Source organism: Gossypium hirsutum, chromosome D08 (assembly GCF_007990345.1).
Source record: "Gossypium hirsutum isolate 1008001.06 chromosome D08, Gossypium_hirsutum_v2.1, whole genome shotgun sequence".
NCBI classification, from domain to species: Eukaryota; Viridiplantae; Streptophyta; class Magnoliopsida; order Malvales; family Malvaceae; genus Gossypium; species Gossypium hirsutum.
The window spans coordinates 1,271,261-1,295,356 of NC_053444.1; the positions used below are offsets into that span (position 1 = coordinate 1,271,261).

The 24,096-nt window shown below is 34.5% G+C and overlaps 3 protein-coding genes, 1 non-coding gene and 2 pseudogenes across 5 annotated transcripts; 1 reads left to right on the forward strand and 5 right to left on the reverse strand.

Moving 5' to 3' along the window:
- The first annotated feature begins 1,191 nt into the window (after window positions 1–1,191).
- On the forward strand, window positions 1,192–3,979 carry LOC107938371 (L-ascorbate oxidase homolog; annotated as a pseudogene).
- A 1,131-nt stretch (window positions 3,980–5,110) lies between these two features.
- LOC107938376 (uncharacterized) lies at window positions 5,111–7,946 on the reverse strand. The gene has a single exon (XM_016871501.2). The coding sequence runs from the start codon at window positions 7,351–7,353 to the stop codon at window positions 5,305–5,307; it is 2,049 nt and encodes a 682-aa protein (XP_016726990.2). The 5' UTR covers window positions 7,354–7,946; the 3' UTR covers window positions 5,111–5,304.
- A 40-nt stretch (window positions 7,947–7,986) lies between these two features.
- LOC107938383 (protochlorophyllide-dependent translocon component 52, chloroplastic) lies at window positions 7,987–10,705 on the reverse strand. The gene is made up of 7 exons (XM_041099395.1): window positions 10,138–10,705; window positions 9,519–9,706; window positions 9,352–9,437; window positions 9,104–9,279; window positions 8,836–9,015; window positions 8,524–8,711; window positions 7,987–8,242 (listed from the first exon to the last, which is right to left on the reverse strand). Exons 1-7 carry the CDS (start codon window positions 10,687–10,689, stop codon window positions 7,987–7,989), a joined length of 1,626 nt encoding a protein of 541 aa, XP_040955329.1. The 5' UTR covers window positions 10,690–10,705.
- A 1,346-nt stretch (window positions 10,706–12,051) lies between these two features.
- LOC121203040 (protochlorophyllide-dependent translocon component 52, chloroplastic) lies at window positions 12,052–15,928 on the reverse strand. Of its 2 annotated transcripts, none has more exons than XM_041099397.1 (6): window positions 15,116–15,928; window positions 14,108–14,295; window positions 13,938–14,023; window positions 13,095–13,234; window positions 12,744–12,931; window positions 12,052–12,440 (listed from the first exon to the last, which is right to left on the reverse strand). In XM_041099397.1, the coding sequence occupies exons 1-6, from the start codon at window positions 15,641–15,643 to the stop codon at window positions 12,185–12,187; spliced, it is 1,386 nt and encodes a 461-aa protein (XP_040955331.1). In that variant the 5' UTR covers window positions 15,644–15,928; the 3' UTR covers window positions 12,052–12,184. The 2 variants fall into 2 exon arrangements, with proteins under 2 accessions (XP_040955331.1, XP_040955330.1); XM_041099396.1 differs by having other exon boundaries at window positions 13,095–13,420; window positions 15,116–15,914.
- Window positions 15,929–17,183: 1,255 nt separating this feature from the next.
- LOC121220145 (protochlorophyllide-dependent translocon component 52, chloroplastic-like) lies at window positions 17,184–20,842 on the reverse strand (annotated as a pseudogene).
- A 3,079-nt stretch (window positions 20,843–23,921) lies between these two features.
- On the reverse strand, window positions 23,922–23,995 carry TRNAM-CAU (transfer RNA methionine (anticodon CAU)). The gene has a single exon. It is a non-coding gene; the product is annotated as a tRNA-Met (tRNA).
- Window positions 23,996–24,096: the final 101 nt, after the last annotated feature.

Sequence of the window (24,096 nt, forward strand, 5' to 3'; positions counted from 1 at the left end):
GATTGTCCGTGGCGACCATTCACACACTACACCAGAACAGGTTTTTAGCGGCATTTTTTTAGGTCTTTAGCGGCGCTTTTTAGTGCCACTAAAAGCGCCACAAAAAATGCCGCTAACGACAACGTCGCTAACTTTTGCAGCGTTTACAGAAAAAAAAGCCCGCTGAAGATCATGTTCTTTAACTATACTATCACTTGACTGACTACACTAGCTTAGAAATACCATTGTGCACCCTCCGCCGAGACCACATACTACCCACCCTTAATGAGGATCATTGAGACATAACAACTTCGTACTGCTTTAAAGAAAATAAGGTTATAGTACATTATATGACAACAATTAATCTATAACTATCCTATCACTTGACTGACTACACGATCATACAAATCCTTTGTACTGTCGATTACATGGCCTTATAAAACAATGATAATCCCCTTAAATATGTGCATGGGAAAGCAAGGATCAACTTCTTTTTCCCCCTGAAAACCCTAGATAACAATCTTAGCTCCGACTCTCCGCCTATAACATTTTTTTTTATATTTTTTCTCACATGTAACATATTTTATATTATTTTCATAATTTTTTTTACAAAATTGAGTCAAGTCCACAAGAACAGGAGAATATACCTGCCTTATATTGAAACATTCAAACTAAACCCCAATTTTTTATTAAAAAATTAATTTACAATATTTTTGTTTTTTTTAATATCTATAATAAAATTAACCCCAAAGTAAATTATATTGGTTTGAACCGGTTCAACCCCTTGTTCTTTTTAATTTTTTTTATAAAAATTACTGCATTTTCACACTAATTTGGAGTTATAATATATATTTTTTATATTATAAAAATAAAAACTAATAAAATATAAACCTAATTTAATTTTTTAATTTATAAATTAAAAACTGAACTAACCACATATATTTAATTATTATTAAACCGAAATCAAATCCATCCATGCTATGAAAATTAAACCGAACCAAATACTAAAGTTCGAGTTTTTTTTTGTTAATCAATTTTAGACAAATAGAGGTTTTAATTTTTTTTAATGTTATAATTAAAAATAGAAAATATAGTGAACGAAAAAAAAGCAAAATTTGAGGTCCTTAAAATGGAAATTGAGGAAATTGATTATATAAATAGCCATAGCCATGAACTTAAGAAAATTCGTATAGATCCCCCTCAAAATAAAAACCCAATTATTCATCCTAATTTTTTTTATGAAAAAGAAAAAATAAAACAAAAATACAACAGGGAACAAGCAATGGCTGTATTGATGTTAACCTTGTTCTTATGTCTCATGACAGGTTCGGTTTTTGTGGTCGAAGGCGGCGATCCGACTATATTTTTCACTTGGAATGTCACTTACGATATCATTTCTCCTCTGGGTGTTCCTCAACAAGGCATTCTTATTAACGGCGAATTTTCTGGACCTAACATCAACTCAACCACCAATAGCAATGTTGTCGTCAATGTCTTCAACAACCTCGACGAACCCTTCCTCATCACTTGGTAAACAAACAAACAAAAAAAACCCAAAATTGAATTATAAAATTAGGTTCAGAAATTAGAAGTGTTCATGGCTGAGTCAAGCTAAGTTCAAGCTTAAAAGTGATATTAACGCACTTTATACTTACCTAATCCGACCTAAAATATAGGCTTAAAAATTTATCCAAACCTACCCATATTTGTAATTGGCTAACCCAAACTTATTTTAAACCCACTGATATATTTTTTTAAATATCATATTTATTTTATTTTATTTTAATAATTTAATAATTATTTATTTATTAAAATTATATATTTTTAATTATTTTTAATGTTGACATTTTAGTAGTATTATATATTACTATAGATTTAATTTTTACGTGTTATAAATTATATAATATACAACATTACAAACTTTAGAAAAAAACTGATTGAGTCGGGCCAAGCTCATAAGGGTGAAGCCAAAAAAAAATTTAAGAGGAACCGAGATTAATATATATATATTTATTAGAACTAAAACGCAATTTTACCCTTGTATTGGTTAGTTTTCAAAATGACTAAATTGAAATTCTAGTATTTTTGGGGAACCAAACTATGATTTTATCATATATTAACTTAATATTTTATAAATTTTGAGGGATTAAAGCTGAAAATTTCCATTCTAGGGTCTACCCCTCTCTTCACCCCTACGGGCTCGGACTTGAATATCCTTTATGGACAGCGGGACTATTTTTTGCCCAATGTCATTCAAACCCTCCTATTTTCTGAAAGGATTAAAAGTGTAATTTTATTATTTTTGTTGCAGGAATGGGATACAACAAAGGAAAAATCCATGGCAAGATGGAACAGCAGGGACTAATTGTCCAATTCTCCCAGGAAAAAATTACACATATCATATCCAAGTAAAAGATCAAATAGGTTCATACATGTACCATGCATAAAGCTTCCGGTGGTTTCGGCAGCCTTCGTGTAAACAGTCGTTTACTTATTCCGGTACCAGACCCTGATCCGGCCGACGACTACACACTCCTCGTTGGCGATTTTTTCAATAAAGGTCATAAAAGCTTAAAAAAGATATTGGATAGTGGTCGTAACCTTGGTAGATGTGATGGTGTTCATCTTAATGGTAAAGTAGCTAAAGGTGATGGTAAAGATGAACCCCTTTTCACCATGGAAGCCGGCAAAACATATAAATACAGAATCTGTAATGTCGGACTTAAGACAGCAATTAATGTTCGGTTCCAAAATCATCAAATGAAGCTTGTTGAAATGGAAGGTTCACATACAATGCAAAATGAATATAAATCACTTGATGTTCATGTTGGTCAATGTTTTGCTGTTCTTGTTAAAGCCGACCAAGATCCTGAAGATTACTATGTTGTTGCTTCAACTAGGTTTACACGCCGGCAGGTCACTGCTACCGGTATAATACGGTATAAAAACGGGAAAGGACCAGCTTCGTCGGAGTTACCACCACCGCCGGTTGGTTGGGCTTGGTCACTTAAATCAGTTTCGTACTTTCCGATGGAACTTAACAGCTAGTGCTGCTAGACCTAATCCACAAGGTTCATATAAATACGGTGCTATTAATATTACACGTACTATTAAATTGGCTAATACCGCCGGTGAAGTTGACGGTAAACTCCGATATGCTCTTCATGGTGTATCACATGATAATGAGTTTAAAACACCATTGAAATTAGCTGAATATTTCAATGTTGCTAAGAAAGAATTCGAGTACGATACGATCCCCGATAATCCTCCAGAGAAAACCGAGACGATCCAAGTAAAACCCATTGTTCTTAACATAACGCATCGGCACTTCGTCGAGATCATCTTCGAAAATCACAAAACCGCTATCCAATCGTACCATTTATCCGGCTACTCCTTCTTCGCCGCCGCGTAAGTTATCATTTCAATTGACTGACAAGGTGTTTTTCTGGTGTTGCTTTGTTGATTTGGGTTCTTTCTGTAGCATCGGCCATCGAGACCGGAACATGGAGTCCGGAGAAAAGGAAGAATTACAACTTACTCGACGCAGTTAGCCGACACACGATTCAAATGTTTCCTAAATCGTGGGCGGCAATTCTCTTGACGTTCGACAACTGTGGGATGTGGAACATTAGGTCGGAGGTATGGGATAGGTTCTACCTCGGACAACAACTCTACGATAGGTTCTACCTCGGACAACAACTCTACGTTAGTGTTCTTTCTCCGAACCTTTCGACAAAGGACGAGTACAATATGCCGGAGGACGCACAGCTTTGCGGCGATGTCATCGGCTTACCCAAACCGAAACCATACACTTAGAAACAGTTAATCACTAACAGAAATAACCGTTTCGTATATATTTAATTTAAATATTTTTTCCCCAAGCATATGGTAAAATTGAGCTTTAGGACATTGAGGATCTAAAATTAATTAATTTAAAAAAAAAACCCAAAGTAGTGAAGAATTTGTATGTTTGGATTATTTGAGATGAAAATAAAATTACTTTTTCTTTTACTATTTTTGTTCCATACTTTTTAAAAATTTAAAATTTAGTCCATTTACTTTTATTTTTAAGAATTTAGTTTATCTACTTTTTCAAATTTTAAAATTTAGGTATAATTGTTAACATTTTTTTTTTAAATTTAGGTTTATTGCAATACTTTTTTTCAATTACGTGGTCACTACGTGAGTTTTTTTTTTCAAAATGTCACACCAATAAATTTAACAAAAAAATTGATATCGTTTAACAATTGGACCTGAATTTTGAAATCTGAAAAGTGGAGAGATTAAATTCTTGTAAATAAAAGTAAATGACATACTTTAACCTTTCATTTATTATATTTACCTTATATCCGAAATTTATATTATATATATATAGGGTAGTGGAGTTTTTAGATTTCACAAGCACGGTGAAGAGGTTGACAAATGTCTTATAAGGATATAGTATGATATTAAAATAAAAAATATTTTTAAAAAATGAAACTCATGACAATATTTTATAATTGTTTGTGGAATAAAAAAAATTACATCGGATTATTATCCTATACAGTGGAGTAAAAAAAAACTTCATAAACTGGTCTATGTTGATGCCATTTGTTTTTAATATGGTTGAGTTATTTCGGATTTTGAAAATTTTGACTTACTTTTATTTGGATTAATTTTGGGATAAAGTCTTTTTTTTTTTGTTTGTATCAATTACGGGTTTGGATTGTTTCGGATTCATATGATTCGAGTTTAACGTTAAAGATTTTTTTAGTTGAGTCATTATAACTTCAAATCATCTTGAGTTCAAACTGAACATGTTTGAATCAAATTAGACTCTAAATAAACTTCGTCGAGTTAATTAAATCGAGTTGATAAAAATTTAAATTAACATTGATTGAGTCAATATCATAGTTGTGTACTAATAATTAATCTCTCTAATTTTACATCAATATGAGTTTCTTTTTATGAAAAATTCTGTAATATTTAATATGCAAATTACCATAACAAGTGGAATCAATTAGGTAAATGTATTAAACATGATTAATTGAATTTTCACGTGAAATTAACTATATATCCGAATTAACAATAAAATAAAGACGAAATTATAGAAGATTAAAGAAATTAAATCTCAAATTTTAACATAGTAAAAGGACCAAAACCGGAATTATACCATAAACATTTTCAAAGTCTATATATGAATACACACTTATGACAAAAAAACAACAAACATATGATGAACTGATAATGACATAAATTGTAATAAAAAAAAACAATACAAGAATACATCAACCAATTACATTTTCTAACATAATCAAAGCAATATGAATCAATTAAACAACCTGTTCAACATGTATTAATTCCATCTTTGCAATCTTTAGTCAGATTATAAAAGGTTTCAACACGAGTTTTCGCTCGATAAAGTACCTCGGTATCCACAACAGCTCTCATGTAACCATCGAACTCGACCGGTTTCCCGCCGTTAAGCAACGTCGTCTCGTTGTACCACTCGCTCCCCACGTTCCACAATTCCTTATAATCATCAAGCAAATGAACCTTGTAATGTGACCTCAAGTTATCGAAGTAATTGTAGAACGGCTCGTTTGTCGCAATGTAAAGGTTCCTCCACGGTTGAACCATTTGTTGAAGCTTGGTTAAGATTGCGTTAGGGGAGGTCTCAGAATCCAGATTCGGCCAAAGTTGTTTGTTTTGTGCTTTTTCACCACGGATGACGTGAATAGCGTCGAAATCCCAATCCATACGACCGCTTATCTCGGTTACGATGTTCATCAATCGTTTCGATTTCCATATTGTATGCCACGGTCTGTGAATGTACTTAGCAGCTTGCCCTTCACATACTCTATACCAATAATTATCAGGCTCTGGTCCATCAAATTGTCTCCATATGATTGTGGTTTTATCCTTTTTGAGTTGCATTGGTGTAGTTTTATAGCTCTTTATCTTCTTCAATGGTACTTTTCTTTTATGACCTCTATCCCATTTCTTCCAATCTCGTAAAAACTCAATTTCTTCCACAACGGACGCAGTTTCTTTAAGATGCTCGAAGTCGAAATAAAACCGGAAATCTTTGCCTTCTTCGTCTTTATGACTCGAACTATGAGTTGCCGATAAACACATGTTTAAATCCATCACAAATGTTCTATTCAAATAAATAGCTTCCCCTAAACCACATAAGAAACTCCATAAGTAATGGTTCATTCCCTTACAATAATCTCCTCCTCTTGCATAATACAAATACTTCCCTTTCCTAAAGTTTGTTTCCAGTAAAGCCGGGATTGTATCGTTTATCTCTTCATCACGTATCGGTCGAGTGAACTTCGGGTTAGGCCGAATCCAAGGTCGTCGAGCGTTGATTCCCGAATGCCAACGGCCTGTATGGATCACTCTGTAAGTACAATTCACTCCGATCCCAAACTCAAACCTTCTAAAATCTCTGTACTTTCTCCAAGATCTTTCCTTTTTGTTCCGAAACCTCCAAGCAACATCGCATTCATCCGGTTTCGAGCCGTTGACCGGTGTTTGATACTCTAAAATCACAATGGACTTGAAAGTTTTTGAATTGAATTTCTTGATTGCGAGTAAAACCCGTGGATCTGAACAATTCACATGTTTTAACTCCTCACAATCGGATTTCGGGGTTTTTGCTTCGGTTTCAACAATGGGAGTGGGAGCCAAAGCAGGGGACGTCGCCGGAGCTGGAGCCAGACCGGTTCTGACCACCGAATCGTTGGTTTTAGTAACAGGATTGGGTGCTAAAGCAGGGGACATTGCCGGAGCTGGTGAAGACTTGCTTTCTTCACCGGATTTAACAACCGAATCATTGGTTTTAGTAACCGGATTGGGTGCTACAACAGGGGACACAGCTGGAGCCAGCGAAGAAACCGAATCCTTACTGGTTTTTACAACAGAATCATTGGTTGCTAAAACAGGGGACATTGCCGGAACCGGCGAAGAAACCGAATCCTCACCGGTTTTTACAACGGAATCATTGGTTGCTAATGCAGGGGGAATTGCCGGAGCCGGCGAAGAAACCGAATCCTCACCGGTTTTAACAATGGAATCATCGGTTTCAGTAATGGGATTAGGTGCTAAAGCAGGGGGAATCGCCGGAACCGGCGAAGAAACCAAATCTTCACCGGTTTTAACAATGGAATCATCGATTTTAAAAGTGGCATTTTCAGTTTGAGTGAAGAGCTTGGTTAAAGAAGGAGCTGATTCCAGCCATGGATCTGGTGGTTGATAAGTGATAGCAATGGCTGTAAATATAAGAACCGACAACACAAAAACAGAGAAACAGAGATTACTAATCAATTTGATCAGATTTTGACCGATTGGCTCAGTGTTTAACTCTGATTCTTTTGTGGGTTTCCTCATTTTTCAAAACCCAATTTCAAAAACTAATCAGATCTCAAAATAAATCAACCAAACAAACAGAATTTGATCACTAAATAATGGGGTTTTGCTAGTTTTTGAAAACCCAGTAGTAGAAACTAAATAGATCTTATGACAGTAAATGAATTAGAGAAAAAAAAAAGAAGGAGAAGCTTACATGTGAATGTTGAATGGGGTTTAGCTTTGCTTGAAACCCAAATTAAAGAAGTAACCAGTTGCTGTCTTTTGAAGAAGAAAAATGGTGTTTGGCAAGAGAGAAAATGAGAGAAAAAAATGGCAACCGACAGTGGGGGGAGGGGGGGACAATGATTTTAAGCTGAAAATGTGGTGTGGGTTCGTTGTCAAAAAGACTTTGAGTTGAAGCTAAATGATGATATGCTGTTGCAGAATCAGTTGTTTATACTTCACTTTCTTACATAATCACAACAAAAACAAGAACTTATTTTTTGGACATGTTTGATGATCTGCAAAATGTTTTTTTAATTGTAATTTTCAACAAGCAAAAAAGATTCTTTTAACATAAAAATTTGTTTTTTTTTAAAGTTACTTGTTTGAATAATTCAATTTGTCGGTAGGGTTCAACTAGCCTTTAACCTTGCATCAAAATTATAAAAATTATACAAAAGCATGATTATAATCATGATAATGGAAATTTTTGTAGATGAACTGAGCCAACCATTTTGAAGCTGCAAAACAAATGATAGCCATTGATACCATTGTTGATTTAGCCACCATTGATATCATGTTCTGCTTTGTCACAGCAACGATCCCAATCGAAATAACCGACATGGTTTGTAGCATTACTTCAAGTGTCTTAAGACCTTTATGTGCTGCACTGCAACTCTTACAACTCACCACATGAGTCCAATACCTGCACAAATAATGTTAGTATCGAAGACCCATACTTCAAGAAAAGTTAAAAGCCGGAAAAAGTTATTGTTGGGAGGGAGAACCCTTCACAATGTTATGGTATTATCCTCAAATTGTATCGGGGTTTTCTCAACAATGTCAATGTATTATTTCAAAGCGCTCTCCCTTCGTGAACCGTGAACTGCTCTTGACGGAGGCTAGAGACAGCTCGAGGACAAGCGTTAGGCCAATTGCCCTGACACTTTAAAAACTTCTCCCTAAAGAGTCGGTTCCCCTCATTACCTGTCCATCAGTTGCTCTCTAGGAGGAGATGGAGGAAGAGCTCCGCTAAACTTCCCTTTCCAATCAACCGTGCCACCGCCATACTTGTTCAACCACCTTCGGAAGCCAACCACAAAGGCATCTGACTTTGTAGGCACAAAACAAGCTTCTTGCCAATTGGTAGCTTCAAGTTCCATTACCTTATGCTCCTATAAGAAGAAATAAGGTGTCAACTTGCATAAACATGCGTGCGTTGATATCTCTATTCTTATGTCCAAATATGCATCATGTACAGGTACTTATTAAAAGAAAAGGACAAAGATAAAGAATCACCTGAACATGAAGAAGATACAAATCAGAATCCAAAATCAAGTTTTGTCCAATGTGAAACATCCATCTTGGAACAATCTTGTCAATCCAAACACCAAAGTTCTTTGGGAAAGACCAAATAAGTCTACTTTTACCCGGACTAACCGGAATACACATAAAAACTAAACAAAGTCTTCGATTTGACTGCAAAATTATAGTATCTAAGTAAAAACCAATTCGACCTACCGATCGAGTCTGAATAAATAGCAATATAGTAAAATGAACGTCGAACCTTTTCGGTTTCGCATATTGCAGATCCATTTTGTTGATCAACATCAATAAAAGCATGATAGATGCAAGGTGCAATAAAGTAAGAACAACCCCAATCTTGTTTTCCATTGAAACCATTTTTATCCAATTTCTCAACTTCCATACCAAGTGGACTACCCCCTTCTCTATCTACCTTCACTGTGAATCAAAATGTTACAAATTTTAGATACACGAATTCGATATCTCAAAATAACATCAATAACTTCTTACCTTTAGGGGTCGGATTGGATATTAATCCGTAATGTGCATACGGAAGATGAGCAGGATCCATAAGATTTTCAATCAACACCTCGTACCTGAAAACACAATTAGTTTCTCGAACACATTTCAATTTGTGTACGCTATATTACTCTAACGCTTAGTTTTTCTTGAAGTACCCGAAAGGAAATTCTCTGTTTCCCGTTGGCCCTGAAAATGAAGGATCATCCAAGACAGGGATGTAAGGAGGTTTTTTCTTCATTATAATATCTTTGTATTGAGGATCAGCATTAGGCCAAACCCACACAATATCATGTTGCACAGTGCTTGGATAAACAGTCACACATGCTTCCTTGAATGTATGGACCTGCAAATTTGAAAACCAAAGTTAAATAAGAGTAACATTTTTAGGTAAAAGTATTATGAATGTCTTTGTATTAGGAATAAGATTACATTCCGTCTTTTCTATTAAAAAAATGAGCAAACTAATCCCTATACGTTAAAATGTCATCTACTTGTACTATTAAAAACTGGGTGATTGATAGAATGACCAAATGGTGAAATGTGACATGTTACATGTACCTTGTGTTGATGTACAATGACGAGTTTTTAACGGTAGAATTGGATGGAATTTTTAATAAAAAAGACTAGTTTACTCTTTGATGTAACGTATAAAGACTAATTTATCCATTTTTGAGTAGAGAAGACAAAATGCAATCAAATTCTCTAGTACAATAGCCTCCATGGTACTTTTATCACTTTTTATACAATATTATTACAAAATCAAAAAAAGGTTACCGGTGGTCCATCTAGGGGGGCTTGAGGGATGAGTTTACAATCACCATTTCCATTGAAACACCAACCATGGTACACACATTGTAATCTCCCCCACTGATCAATTCTTCCATCAGATAAAGGAGCTAATCTATGGGGACAAGTATCATCAAACACTTTCCATTCATTCTCATTCCTATCCCACCACACCACTAGGTCAAGTCCCAATACTTTCTTAGCATGGGGCACCCTCTTATCCAAATCACATATTGGCATCACCGGGTACCAATGTGAGTACCAATCGAATCTCTTTTTCTCGCGACCATCAGCCTCAAGTTCCGGCATAGGTGGCTCAATGGACTCCGTTGTTGATGCCGGGGATGATGATAACGTCATAAACAACCTCGATTTCGATCCATTTCTTTCAAACAATGTGAAAGATGAATCGAACACAATTAATTTTAACCTTAAATGGTGAAAGATGGGTTTAGGAAATTGGGTTTTGTTTCTTCTTCTTGTTGTTGAAATGTATGGTGAATGAACAAGGGTAGAAGAAGAAGCTCTAAGAACATCCATGGCTGACTATCTTCCTTTTTTTCCTTCGGCTTTCAACACTCACTGGTTCTTCAAAGCTTAATATCCATATATCATTCATTATATATACTAGCTAGTTCCATGCATGCATACTTCAACTTATGGTAATTAACAATATACATATGGTAAACATATACATATTAACCAAATATGTGTATACATATATAAATATTAACCTAATATATATTACGGTAATTATGGTAACAATATCTATATAATGCTATATATTAGGATAATTAATTACGGTACTTATAGTAATTATGGTAATTATAGTAAAGGTTATATCATGGTAATTATGGTAACAATATCTAACACCCAATTTTTTCCATTTTACAAAGTTTTATATAAAAAAATAAACACATTATAGTTTTTAACACGTATTACTTTTCATTTAAAGAACTTATTTTTGTTGATTGAGTCTTAGCTCGTTCGACATGAATATTGTTAACAATACAAGAAGACATGGGTTTAAATGTGTTAAAATAGATTATCTTATTGTGAAACGTATTTTGTTAACCACCTCATTTTACGAATCGAGGTTGAATGAGTAAATTGTTTTCTTATTATTTTATTTTGTTCAACTGAATTAATTGTGTATACTCTTTATATTTATCGCTTTATTAATGGTTAACTGGTATTAATAAATTATGTAGTTTGTGAGTTGAGTCAATTGGTTGAAGCCATTCGCATGCTTTCCGGTGAGTTCAATACCTAAAATATTTTATAACGGATTTATTTCATTATAATTATTACATCACAATGATATTAATCACATAAAATTGTCATCGTGATCACTCTTTTCATCAGCTTCTTGATGATTTTTTTTTTACATAATCTTGTTCTACCAAAAACTTTGTAAGCCTTTCATACTAAGCCCATAAGGTTTGCTTCAAGCCATATAAGGCCTTAGTGAGCTTATAAATACTTATAACTTGAAATACATTCTAAACATCAAACCTAAATATCTTCTTACCTTTTCATCAACGGAAAAGAGAATGGATGGGCAAGGATTGATGTTATAAATGACATTCGCTTTCACACTTATTCAAAGTGTCATCCACCAAGCAATCGATCAAACCCCCAACAACTGAAGGTATTGTTCCATGTTGAGGTTTTTTCCCCAGCTTCACTCAGAGCAATGTACAGTTCATGAAGGGAGAAGCTTTGGTTGGTGGAGATACAACCTATAATAGCTCATGAGACAGGTGTTTGTATTGTGCGTAACATTAATAATAGAGAATGCGTGCGGGAGAATTCAAACCACCAACAACTTAAAGAGAACATTCGATTGGTGCAAGCGATCCGATTAGAGAAGGCTATACAACAATGATTTTAACAGCTCAATGATTTTATAACTCTTTTTTAATAAAATTTCTAATCATTGTTGGTATAGGAAAAAAAAAGAAGTGTTGAACTAGATTTAACCCTGCATACAAAGTAAAGGGTGTCATATTCTCATCAAATAACACAAAATCTTTCAATGAAAGGCATGGTTATAACCATGGTAATGGAAGTTCTTGTAGATGAAATGAGCCAACCATTTGGAAGCTGCAAAGCAAATGATAGCCATTGATACCATTGTTGTTTTAGCCACCATTGACATCATCTTCTGCTTTGTTACAACAATGATGCCAATCAAGATAACCGACATGATTTGCAGCATTACTTCGAGTGCCTTGAGACCTTTATATGCACTATTACAACTCTTACAATTCACTACATGACTCCAATACCTACACACCAAAAAAAAGCTTCTTGTTAAATCATGTTACTCATGGTGGCTTGCACATGGAAGTCAAGATTGTAGGGATTAACGTACATATTCAATACATGAATGCTCATTCTTTTTACATGTAGTTCATATGTTAGGAATATTGCACCTATACTTATGTCTGAATATGTATGGGGCACAGGTACTCCAAAAGAAATGAAGAGCGATGGGTATAAGTATATGTCCAAATTTTCATGTTCGGAATGTTTGGATATATACTCGTATACTTGAAGAAAAATGAAGAGTCGAAAGTTATTAAATTTACCTGTCCATCAGTTGTTCTCTAGGAAGGGATGGAGGAAGAGCTCCACTATACTTCCCTTTCCAGTCAATCTCACTGCCGGCATACTTGTTGAACCACCTCCGGAAGCCAACCACCATAGCATCTGACTTTGTAGGCAAAAAACAAGCTTTTTGCCAATTGGTAGCCCCAATTTCCATTATCTTACGCTCCTACAAGGAGAAATAGGTTGTCAACTTGCATAAACATGATTAAAAACAGTTTCCAGTTCGTTAACATATACCATAGGTCTCTGTACTCTTCACAGATTCGAGTACTTAGTAATAAAAAAATAAAAAATTCAAAGCATCAAAGAGCCAGAGATATAGGAATCACCTCAACATGAAGAAGATACAAATCAGAATCAAGAACCAAGTTTACTCCAATGTGAAACATCCATCTTGGAACAATTTGGTCAATCCAAACGCCAAATTTTCTTGGGAAAATCCAAATCAATCTGCTATTACCTGGACTAACTGGAACACACATAAAAATCAACATAAGTCTGTGATTTTCTTCATCAACCTCAGCATCAGCAAAAGTATGGATGATACAAGGAGCAATAAAGTTAGAATTGCCCCATTCTTGTTCAACAAAACCATTTATATCCAACTTCTTGACTTTCATATCAAGTGGTCTACCCCCTTCTCTATCAACCTTCACTGTGAACAAAAAATTACAATTTTAGATATGGTAAAAAAAACCCTCTCGATTTTGATATTGAGCAATTCAATCCCTCTCAAAAAAATCGGAGCAATTTAATCTCTGTCAATTTCGAAAGTGAGCAAATAAGGATAATTAATCACAAGATTAATGTTTTTCGTCAATTTTACATAAATTTGACTAGTATAATAAAAAATTTAGCTCTCATAATTTACACGTTCTATCAATTCGATCATTGATTTAACAAATTTAGCCCATATATATATATATTTGTAAATGTGTAAATATTGAGGCTAAATTTGTTGAATTTTTTAAAATCAAGACAAAATTAACAAAATATGTAAACGTTGAGGGCCAATCAAAATTATACACAATTGACGAAATACATTAACCCGTGATTGCTCTATTATTTTTCAAAGTGACTAACTTGTTCAATTTCGAATTTGAGAGAGACTAGAGAAATCTTTTTACCTATACGTGAATTTCATATCTCAAAATACATTAAGAACTTCTTACCCTTAGGGGTCGGAGTGCGGATTATTCCGTAATGTGCATATGGAAGATGAGCAAAATCCATAAGATTTTCAATCAAGAACTCATACCTGAAACCACAAAATTAGATTCTCGAACAAATTTCAGTTTCCGTAAATTATATTACTCTTAACTCTTTATTTTTCTTGAAGTACCCGAAAGGAAGATCTCTATTTCCCATCGGCCTTGAAAACGAAGGATCATCCAACTCAGGTATGTAAGGAGGCTTTTTCTTTGTTATAATATCTTTGTATTGAGGATCAGCATTTGGCCAAACCCATACAATATCATGTTGCACAACACTTGGATAAACAGCCACACATGCTTTCTTGAATGTATGGACCTGCAATTTTGAAAACCAAAGTTACCCCCTTTTGCCAACAATGCCACACACATTGCTCAAAATGAACCATGGTTACAATATCAACATTGTAAGAAGAGGATCAGATATATCTATATACATAGAGATGTTCATGGGCCGCGTCGAGTTGGGTTCGGACTTGACGTACGTATGATATTAATACATTTTATATTTGTCCAGGTCTAGTCCAACCTGAAATATGAACTTAAAATACTTATATTTGTAAATAGTTAACCCAAGTTCATTTTAAATTCAATCATATTATTTTTTAAAAAAATTAAAAAATACCTTTATATTATTTTTAATTTATATCTAATAATTTTATATGTAATCATCTTAACATTTTTAATCTCTACATTATAGTAATATTATATTTTTATGTGTTATAAATTATATAATATAAAACATTACAAATTTCCTTGAATATTCAAGCCTAAGTTCACCCTATTTTTTATCCTAATACTTTTGCTCGGGCCCCAAATTTCGAACGAACCTTTAGATTTGAGTGGATAACTTGACCCATAAACAGATCTAAATATACGCATATATATGCTTTATAGAAAGTAACTCAGGTGATCCAATATCATATGTCCAACATAAATATGCTTATAAATATGACACACAAGTACAAGACTATGGCTCCTGGATACTCAGCATGCTTGTGCCAGATACATACATGTATCCAACATCACACCCGAGTTTCAAGTAATATAATCATCCATACCTTTGTAACAGTCCTAACATTAGAACAGCAAAAAGAACATAATTAAACATGATGATAAGAACTAAAAAAAAGGGTTACCGGGGGTCCATCTAAGGGAGCTTGAGGAATGATTTTGCAATCACCATTGCCATTAAAGCACCAACCATGGTACACACACTGTAATCTCCCCCATTGATCAATTCTTCCCTCAGATAAAGGAGCTAATCTATGAGGACAAGTATCATCAAACACTTTCCATTCGTTCTCATTCTTATCCCACCACACCACTAGATCAAGTCCCAATACCTTCTTACCATGTGGCACCCTCTTATCCAAATCACATACTGGCATCACCGGGTACCACTGTGAGTACCAATCGAATCTCTCTTTCTCGCGACCGTCAGCCTCAAGTTCCGGCATAGGTGGCTCGATGGACTCCATTGTTGATGATGGGGTCGATGATAAGGTCATAAACAACCTGGATTTCGATCCATTTCTTGTAAGAGCTGGTAATTTTAAGTTTAAATTGTGAAAGATGGATTTAGGAAACTGGGTTTTGTTTCTTGTTGCTGTTGTTAGAATGCATGGTAAAGGACCAATAGCAGAAGCAGCTCTAAGAACATCCATGGCTGACTATATCTTCTTTTATTTTCTTCGTCTTTTAAAACACTCTATTGGTTCTTCAAAGCTTAAGCAAAGAGGAGAAAGAAAGAACTTGAGGCTGTGAGGAAATGAAACTGAGTGATGTGATGTGATCTTAGTGAGGCTAAAAATGAATTAAATGGTAATCAATGAACACACCCAAAGCAAAGACTTTGAAGGTTTGCATTTTGCAAAAGTCAACATGACTTTGTAGGATTACAATTCACTAGACTTCTCCGTCTCGAAAATGAACCCTAAAAATGGGATGGTATGAATAAAAATATATATCAAAAAATAGATTTAGGCAAAAAAAGAAGGTTGATTTTCTAAACAGATCGTATCTCGAGTAAGTTTTTTTGGCCTAAGTCCGGCTTGGCTCGGATACCCTTAACAAAGTATCGATACATTTTTCAAAAGTATCGACACCCTGCTTGAGAATCAATACCTTAGGGAAGGTATCGATATCTCATAATAAGTATCGATACATTCCCTATTGTATCAATATTATAGGCTTTAATATGGGCTGAAAAGGATCAGGCCCAAGTTTAGCATCTATAACCTAGGTTGGATTTGGGCAAAAATTTAGGTCAATTTTTCGAACCGAGCCCGAGCCTATTAATTGAAACTAAAATTTTATTAGGGCTTAACCCGAACCAACCCATGAACAACTCTACGAGGGAGGAACCAATAAAATAAATGTGTTGAAATTACGCTCAACTTATACTACTTTAAATAATAACTTTTTTAAATTCAGAAGAATCTTGATCACCAAAATTAACATTGAAAATTAAAATTAACTTATACAACAAAAAAAAAGTTAAATGTTCAATTTGTATTAAATATTTTAATTATTTAAGCATTAACTATTTTACCAAATTAATATTTAAATACTACTTTGTATTAGTTTATCAAATTAAACTAAAAATATTATTAAATTTATCATAAAAATTTATAATTCTATAAAAGAAATCAAGTTAAAAGAAACTCTGGAAAACTTTGGGGGTGGAACACAAATTTACCCTATTTTTAAGCATTAATTATAAGGTCAATAAAAAATTTTAAAATTTAAATGGGTTGAATTGAAATTTTATAAAATTTAGACGGCATCCCTAGTGGTAAGATGAAAAGTCATCGTATCAGGTGGATAAAAAGATAAGAGAGAGTGGTTAAAAGGAAGAGAAAGAAAGTAGGAAAAATGTTCTCTTGTATTGTTTTTATAGTCTCTTCAGTGCAATGATAAGTCGTATATATGGCATCTCACATGTCATGACCTCACTAGCAAAAAAGTCACGTCTTGTCTTCTCACAGGCGCGGCAATGCGAATTCATAGGTGAGTAATGCAACGTCTTAAGATGGTTAAACAATTAATGGGTGTAATTTTACATGTACTCTTAACGAAGCTAGTCTATAATGAAGGTTCGTTCACCTTACAATAGAGCCACTCGATGTTATGAGTTCAACCAATAGGATTAGATTTTTTAAAACCTTGTTCATGGCATGTAATCTAGAACATTTAAAAGTAGAGTTGAAAACACATAAAATATGTATATTTAACTTCTAATCATTGTTGGTATAGGAAAAGAAAAAGAAAAAGATAGTTCAACTAGCTTTTAACCTTACATACAAAGTAAAGGGTGCCATATTCACATAAACTTACACAAAAGCATGGTTATAGTCATGGTAATGAAAATTCTTGTAAATGAAATGAGCCAACCATTTTGAAGCTGCAAAACAAACGATAGCCATTGATACCATTGTTGTTTTAACCACCATTGATATCATGTTTTGCTTTGTTACAGCAACGATGCCAATCAAACCAACAGACATGATTTGTAGTATTACTTCGAGTGCCTTGAGACCTTTATGTGCAGTATTACAACTCTTACAATTCACCACATGACTCCAATACCTGCAAAACAAGAACAAAGGTTATAAGGTATGTTACCCGGGTTCAGAGCGTTGGATTCACGTACATATTCGATACAGGTATGTTCATATGTTAGGATACAAGCTCCCATATTTCGAGAAAAGTGAAGAGTCAGAGCAATATAAGGACAAAGTTACTAAATTTACCTGTCCATTAGTTGTTCTCTAGGAGGGGACGGAGGAAGAGCTCCACTATACTTCCCTTTCCAATCAATCTCACCGCCGGCATACTTGTTGAACCACCTTCGGAAACCGACTACTAAGGCATCCGACTTTGTAGGCACGAAACAAGCTTTTTGCCAACTGGTAGCCCCGATTTCCATTATTTTACGCTCCTACATGGAGAAATAAGGTGTAAAACAAAACGAAGTTTACTAGGCAAGAATATTTGCATATAGCTATGTGTTAAACATGAGTTCTTCATATATTTAGAGGGTCCTTAAAAGTTGATTGTCCAAATAAGCATGGAATATGATTGTCAGATACTGAGTACTCATAAAAAAAGTGAATGTACCTAAGAGGCCTCTCTGTTATAGGGATTTGATCAAATTAGTCCTTCAACTATTAAATAGATCAATTTAGTCCCTTTACTATTAAAAAGAATCAAATAAGACCAAATTAGAATAGAGTTAAAATTTACTATTTTAAAAAGTTAATATTTTTAAAGTTTTTACGATTTTGTAAATAAAATCTTTTGTTTAGATTTGAGTTGCAATTGAAAAATAATAATTTTCAATACATTTTTAGATAGTGAATGTTAACTCTATTACAATTTGGACTTATTTGATTCTTTTTAATACTATAAGGACTAAATTAATCCATTTAATAATAGAGGGGACTAATTTGATCCAGTACCTATACAGGTACTTTAACCCATAAACAAATGAAAAGTCGAAGCAATATAGATTTTTTGAATGAAACTCATCAAAGAGCCAGAGATATAGGAATCACCTCAACATGAAGAAGATACAAATCGGAATCAAGAATCAAGTTTAGTCCAATGTGAATTATCCATCTTGGAACAATTTTGTCAATCCAAACACCGAAGTTTCTCGGGAAAGTCCAAATCAATCTACTATTACCTGGACTAACCGGAACACACATAAAAATCAAAGAAAATCTTCGATTCGGTGGCAGTGCCTGCAAAAAAATACTTCTTTATTGGTAAACAACACTCAGAAAACAAATAATATCTGGACCTGACAGTCCACCGGTTCAACCAGTTCAACCTGCTGATAAATAGCAATATATAGTGAAGTGAATGCAGAACCTTTACAGATGTTGCAGATCCATTTTCTTGATCAACTTCGACATCAGTAAAAGCATGAAAGATGCAAGGTGCAATAAAGTTAGAACTATCCAAATCTTGCTTTCCAAGAAAACCATTTATGTCCAACTTCTTAACTTTCATATCAAGTGGTCTACCCCCTTCTCTATCAACCTTCACTGTGAACCAAAATGTGCAATTTTAGATGCAAGAATTCGATATCGCGAAAATACATACATCAAGAACCTCTTACCGGTTGGGGTCCGAGTGCACATTATACCATAATGTGCATATGGAACATGAGCAGGATCCATAAGATTTTCAACCAGTACCCCGTACCTGAAAATGCAAACTTAGTTTCTTCAACAAATTTCAGCAACTATTGATGATTTACATCCACTATATTACTCTCTTCATTTTTCTTAGAGTACTCGCATAATTTGCATACCCATAAGGGATATCTCTGTTTACCATCGACTTTGAAAATGAAGGATCATCTAATACAGGAAAGTAAGGAGGCTTTTTCTTTGTTATAATATCTTTGTATTGAGGATCAGCATTTGGCCAAACCCATACAATATCATGTTGCACAACACTTGGCTAAACAGCCACACATGCTTTCTTGAATGTATGGACCTGCAAATTTGAAAACCAAAGTTAAAATAAGAGAACCCTTTTTGCCAATAATGCCACACATTACAAGCAATTGCTTATTACTGTTGAGGGGAGGCCGGACTCTTTATTAGGAGAAGTTTTCAAAGTATCATGAGCAGACGAACCCCTCAATGGTTGAGGTATTGTGCTCAAGGTGTCTATGCTCGGTTTGTCTCTCGACTCCGCAGGGAGCCCTGACAGGTCCATAAAGTGAGAACACCTTGCCCACCAAGGAAATAAGAGCATTTGGCCTTGGTGGGTTTGAAACCATGCCCTTATATGGCATTAGTAGGTAAGAATAGTACCACTTGAGCTAGTGACCTCCCCTCAACAATTATAATATCAACACTTTAAAAGAGGATCAGTATGTAAATACACTATACTAATTGAAGTTAGGAGATTAGTGAAGAATACTATACGTCCACACATTCATTTTTCTTAAAATAGTCGTGTCTGACATTCAATCCAACACACAAATTCGTAGATATGATCCCGAGTCGTATCTTCAAATATATACATGTATTCAATACTCATACCCGAGTCAGAGTAAACATCCATACCTATGTCCTTACATGTATAGATATATCATACATGTAGGAGAATTAAACCCCAGAAAGTTCCAAATTATCCTAACATTAGAACAGCAAAAACAGAACATAATTAAACATGATGATATGAACTAAAAGAAAAAGGTTACCGGGGGTCCATCTACGGGAGCTTGAGGAATGATTTTGCAGTCAGTTGCCACCAAAACACCAACCATGGTACACACATTGTAACCTCCCCCATTGATCAATTCTTCCCTCAGATAAAGGAGCTAATCTATGAGGACAAGTATCATCGAACACTTTCCATTCATTCTCGTTCTTATCCCACCAAACCACTAGATCAAGTCCTAATACTTTCTTACCATGTGGCACCCTCTTATCCAAATCACATACAGGCATCACCGGATACCACTGTGAGTACCAATCGAATCTCTCTTTACCGACCTCAGCCTCAACTTCCGGCATAGGTGGCTCAATAGACTCCGTTGTTGATATTGGGGACGATGATAAGGTCGTAAACAACCTGGATTTCGATCCATTTCTTGTAAAACATGGTAATTGTAAGTTCAAATTGTGAAAGATGGGTTTAGAAAACTGGGTTTTGTTTCTTGTTGTTGTTGGAATGTATGGTGAATAAACTATGGTAGGAGAAGCTTTGAGAACATCCATGGAGGATTATATATGTTGGTTTATTTTTCTTTTGTATTTTAACGATTATGGCGTTCTTAAAAAGCTTAAAAGCAAAGAGAAAACGAAGAAGAGTGAAAGAACTTGAGGCTGAAAGAGGATGAGCGTGTGAGTAAATGAAACGCGTGATGGAGGTAGACTGTGTGAGTAAAGAACTTGAGGCTGTGAGGAAATGAAACTGAGTGATGTGATGTGATGTGATGTGATCTTAGTGAGGCTAAAAATGATTTACAAAACAGTGCTTATTGAAAAGTCGAGGAAATAAAACAACAAATAGTAATCAATGAACACTCCCAAAGCAAAGACTTTGAAATGTTTGCATTTTGCAAAAGTCAACATGACTTTGTAGGATTACAATGGTAGGATTACAATTGACTAGACTTCTCTGCCTCGAAAGTGAGCTAAAAAATGAGAAAGTTTGGGTAAAAATATATATTAAAAAGTAAATTTAGGTAAAAAATAAGGTTCATTTTTTAAACAGATCGTATCTCGGATAAGTTTTTTTTGACCTAAGCCCGGCCTGGCTCGGATACCCTTAACAAAGTATCGATACCTTTCCCAAAAGTATCGACACCCTGCTTGAGAATCAATACCTTAGGGAAGGTATCGATATCTCATAATAAGTATCGATACATTTCCTATTGTATCAATATTATAGGCTTTAATATGGGCCGAAAAGGATCGGACCCAAGTTTAGCATCTATAATCTAGGTTGAGTTTGGGCAAAAATTTAGGCCTATTTTTTGAATCGAGCCCGGGCTTATTAATTGGACCTAAAATTTTATTAGGGCTTAACCCGAACCAGCCCATGAACAACTCTACGAGGGAGGAACCAATAAAATAAATGTGTTGAAATTAGGCTCAATTTATACTACTTTAAATAATAGCTTTTTTAAATTCGGAATAATCTTGATCGCCAAAATTAACATGTGAAAATTAAAATTAACTTTTAGAAAGAAAAAAAAAGTTAAATATTCAATTTGTATTAAATATTTTAATTATTTAAGCATTAAATATTTTACCAAATTAATATTTAAATCCTACTTTGTATTAGTTTATCAAATTAAACTAAAAATATTATTAAATTTATCATAAAAATTTATAATTCTATAAAAAAATCAAGTTAAAAGAAACTCTAGAAAACTTTGGGGGTGGAACACAAATTTACCCTATTTTTAAGCATTAATTATAAGGTTAATAAAAAAATTTAAAACTTAAATGGGTTGAATTGAAATTTTATAAAATTTAGGGGCATCCTGTAATGCCCCTTACCCGTATTCAACGCCGAAACAGGGTTCGAGGCATTACCGGACTTAAACACAAGAAATCATACGATTCCGAGTCATGAGAATTAATCTACATTAAAACCATTCAAAAACAATATGCTCAACATTCAATAACATAATTCAACTTGCATGCATGATACAAGACTTTATCACTTCACTTACTCCTTTGCAACTTTACCACATTTCAATCACGTACCGAACACATTACTCATGAGTATACACATATATATATCTGCACTTATCACCACATAGTCACACATAATTTCACTTAGTCGATTTTCCCGATGAACACTTCGGAATAATAACAGATACACGGTGGTTCCGCACATAGCACCACCCTTATGATCAATGCTATCCGGTATACATAGTAGCCTACACTTAGTACTACACATATGACCAATACCATCCGATACACGTAGTAGCCTGCACATAGTACTACACACGTGACCAAAGCTATCCAGTACACATAGTAGCCTGCACTTAATATTACATATGTGACCATAACTATCTTATACTCATAGTAGCCTACACATAGTACTACACATGATTTCTCATGATGTCTTTCGTATCCTTTTCTATTCTGAAAGTTCAACCGGGAAATTTGTCACTTATTCTCACTTTGTCAATTTCATCCATAGTCAATCTCAATTCATAATTTACATCAAATAATCATTCAATATACAACCACATCTCATGTAATATAACAAAATATTATAACATAAGTAAAAACGATATATTATTTACATACAAACTAGAGGTGATCATGGGTTGGGCTACCCAGCCCGGCCCGACGGCCCGCCCGAAAAATGGGAGGGTTCGGGTAAAAATATAGACCCGAAATATAGGTTTGGGCAAAAAAACGAGGCCCCTTGGGTAAAATTATTTTGGTCCAAGCCCGGCCTGAATTATATATTAAATATTTATTTTTTATTTTTAATCAATTATATATATTTAATATGGGTCGGGCCGGGCCAGGCTCAGCAATTTTTTTCGGGCCGGGCTTGGACAAATTTTTAGGCCCATATTTCGGGCCAAGCAGGGCCCGAGCCTAGAAAATGGGCCTAAAATTTTATCTGGGCCAGGCCCAAACTCGGCCTAGCCCGCCCCATGATCACCTCTAATACAAACTTACCTCGACACCAAAAGGGCAAAAAGGGACATAACCGTCAATTCTCGTTTTTCCCCCGTTCTAGGTCCGAACCTCATTTTCTTTGATCTATAATATCATATTTAGCCTAATTATTAGTCACATTATTCAAATCAGTCCACAATTCATATGTTGGTAAAATTATTGTTTTGCCCCTAAACTTTCACATATTTACAAATTAGTCCCTAGGCTCGTAAAACGAAATTTATGGAATTTCATCCATATCAAAGACTAACCGAATTATTTAGGTGCTCATAGCAGCCCATATAATCCCCAATTTCACTCATATAACTCAAAATCTTCATACTTTACAAATTAACCCCTAATAGCATTTTACAACAAAAATCACTTAACAAGAAATGTTCAACACACAACAAGGTTTCATTTTACTCCATTAAACTTCACAATCAACTATCATGCTTTCATTTCCCAAAACCCTAGCCTTTCAATCATCTTGCAAATTAGTCCCCTATTTAGCTAGCTTAAGCTTCAATGGTTCCAAAAACATATAAATCAACAAAAACAAACATAAATTTCACTTACATGCAAGGGTTTAAATTTGCTAAAAATTTGAGTTCTCCAATGGCTATTCTCTTGGTAAAAAACGGTGGAAGAAGATGAGCAAATGAATAAAAATAATATTTTTATTTCTTTTTGTTTATTTTATCATATTTCGTTATGTATAGATGATGAGATTCCATTGATACAGAGCCAATTCCAATAGACTTATTGGAGGGTCCCATTGGCGTGCATCCAGTAGGAATTGAACCTACGAATTCGCCAATTATGAGTTGGGCGCTTTAACCATTCAGCCATGGATGCTTAGCGAGGATCCTCGTACATGGTGAATAACCAAATTCCAATTGGATTGAAATCTTTAGGATAAATCAATGCAATTTTGGAGGAATCAATGAAAGGACATC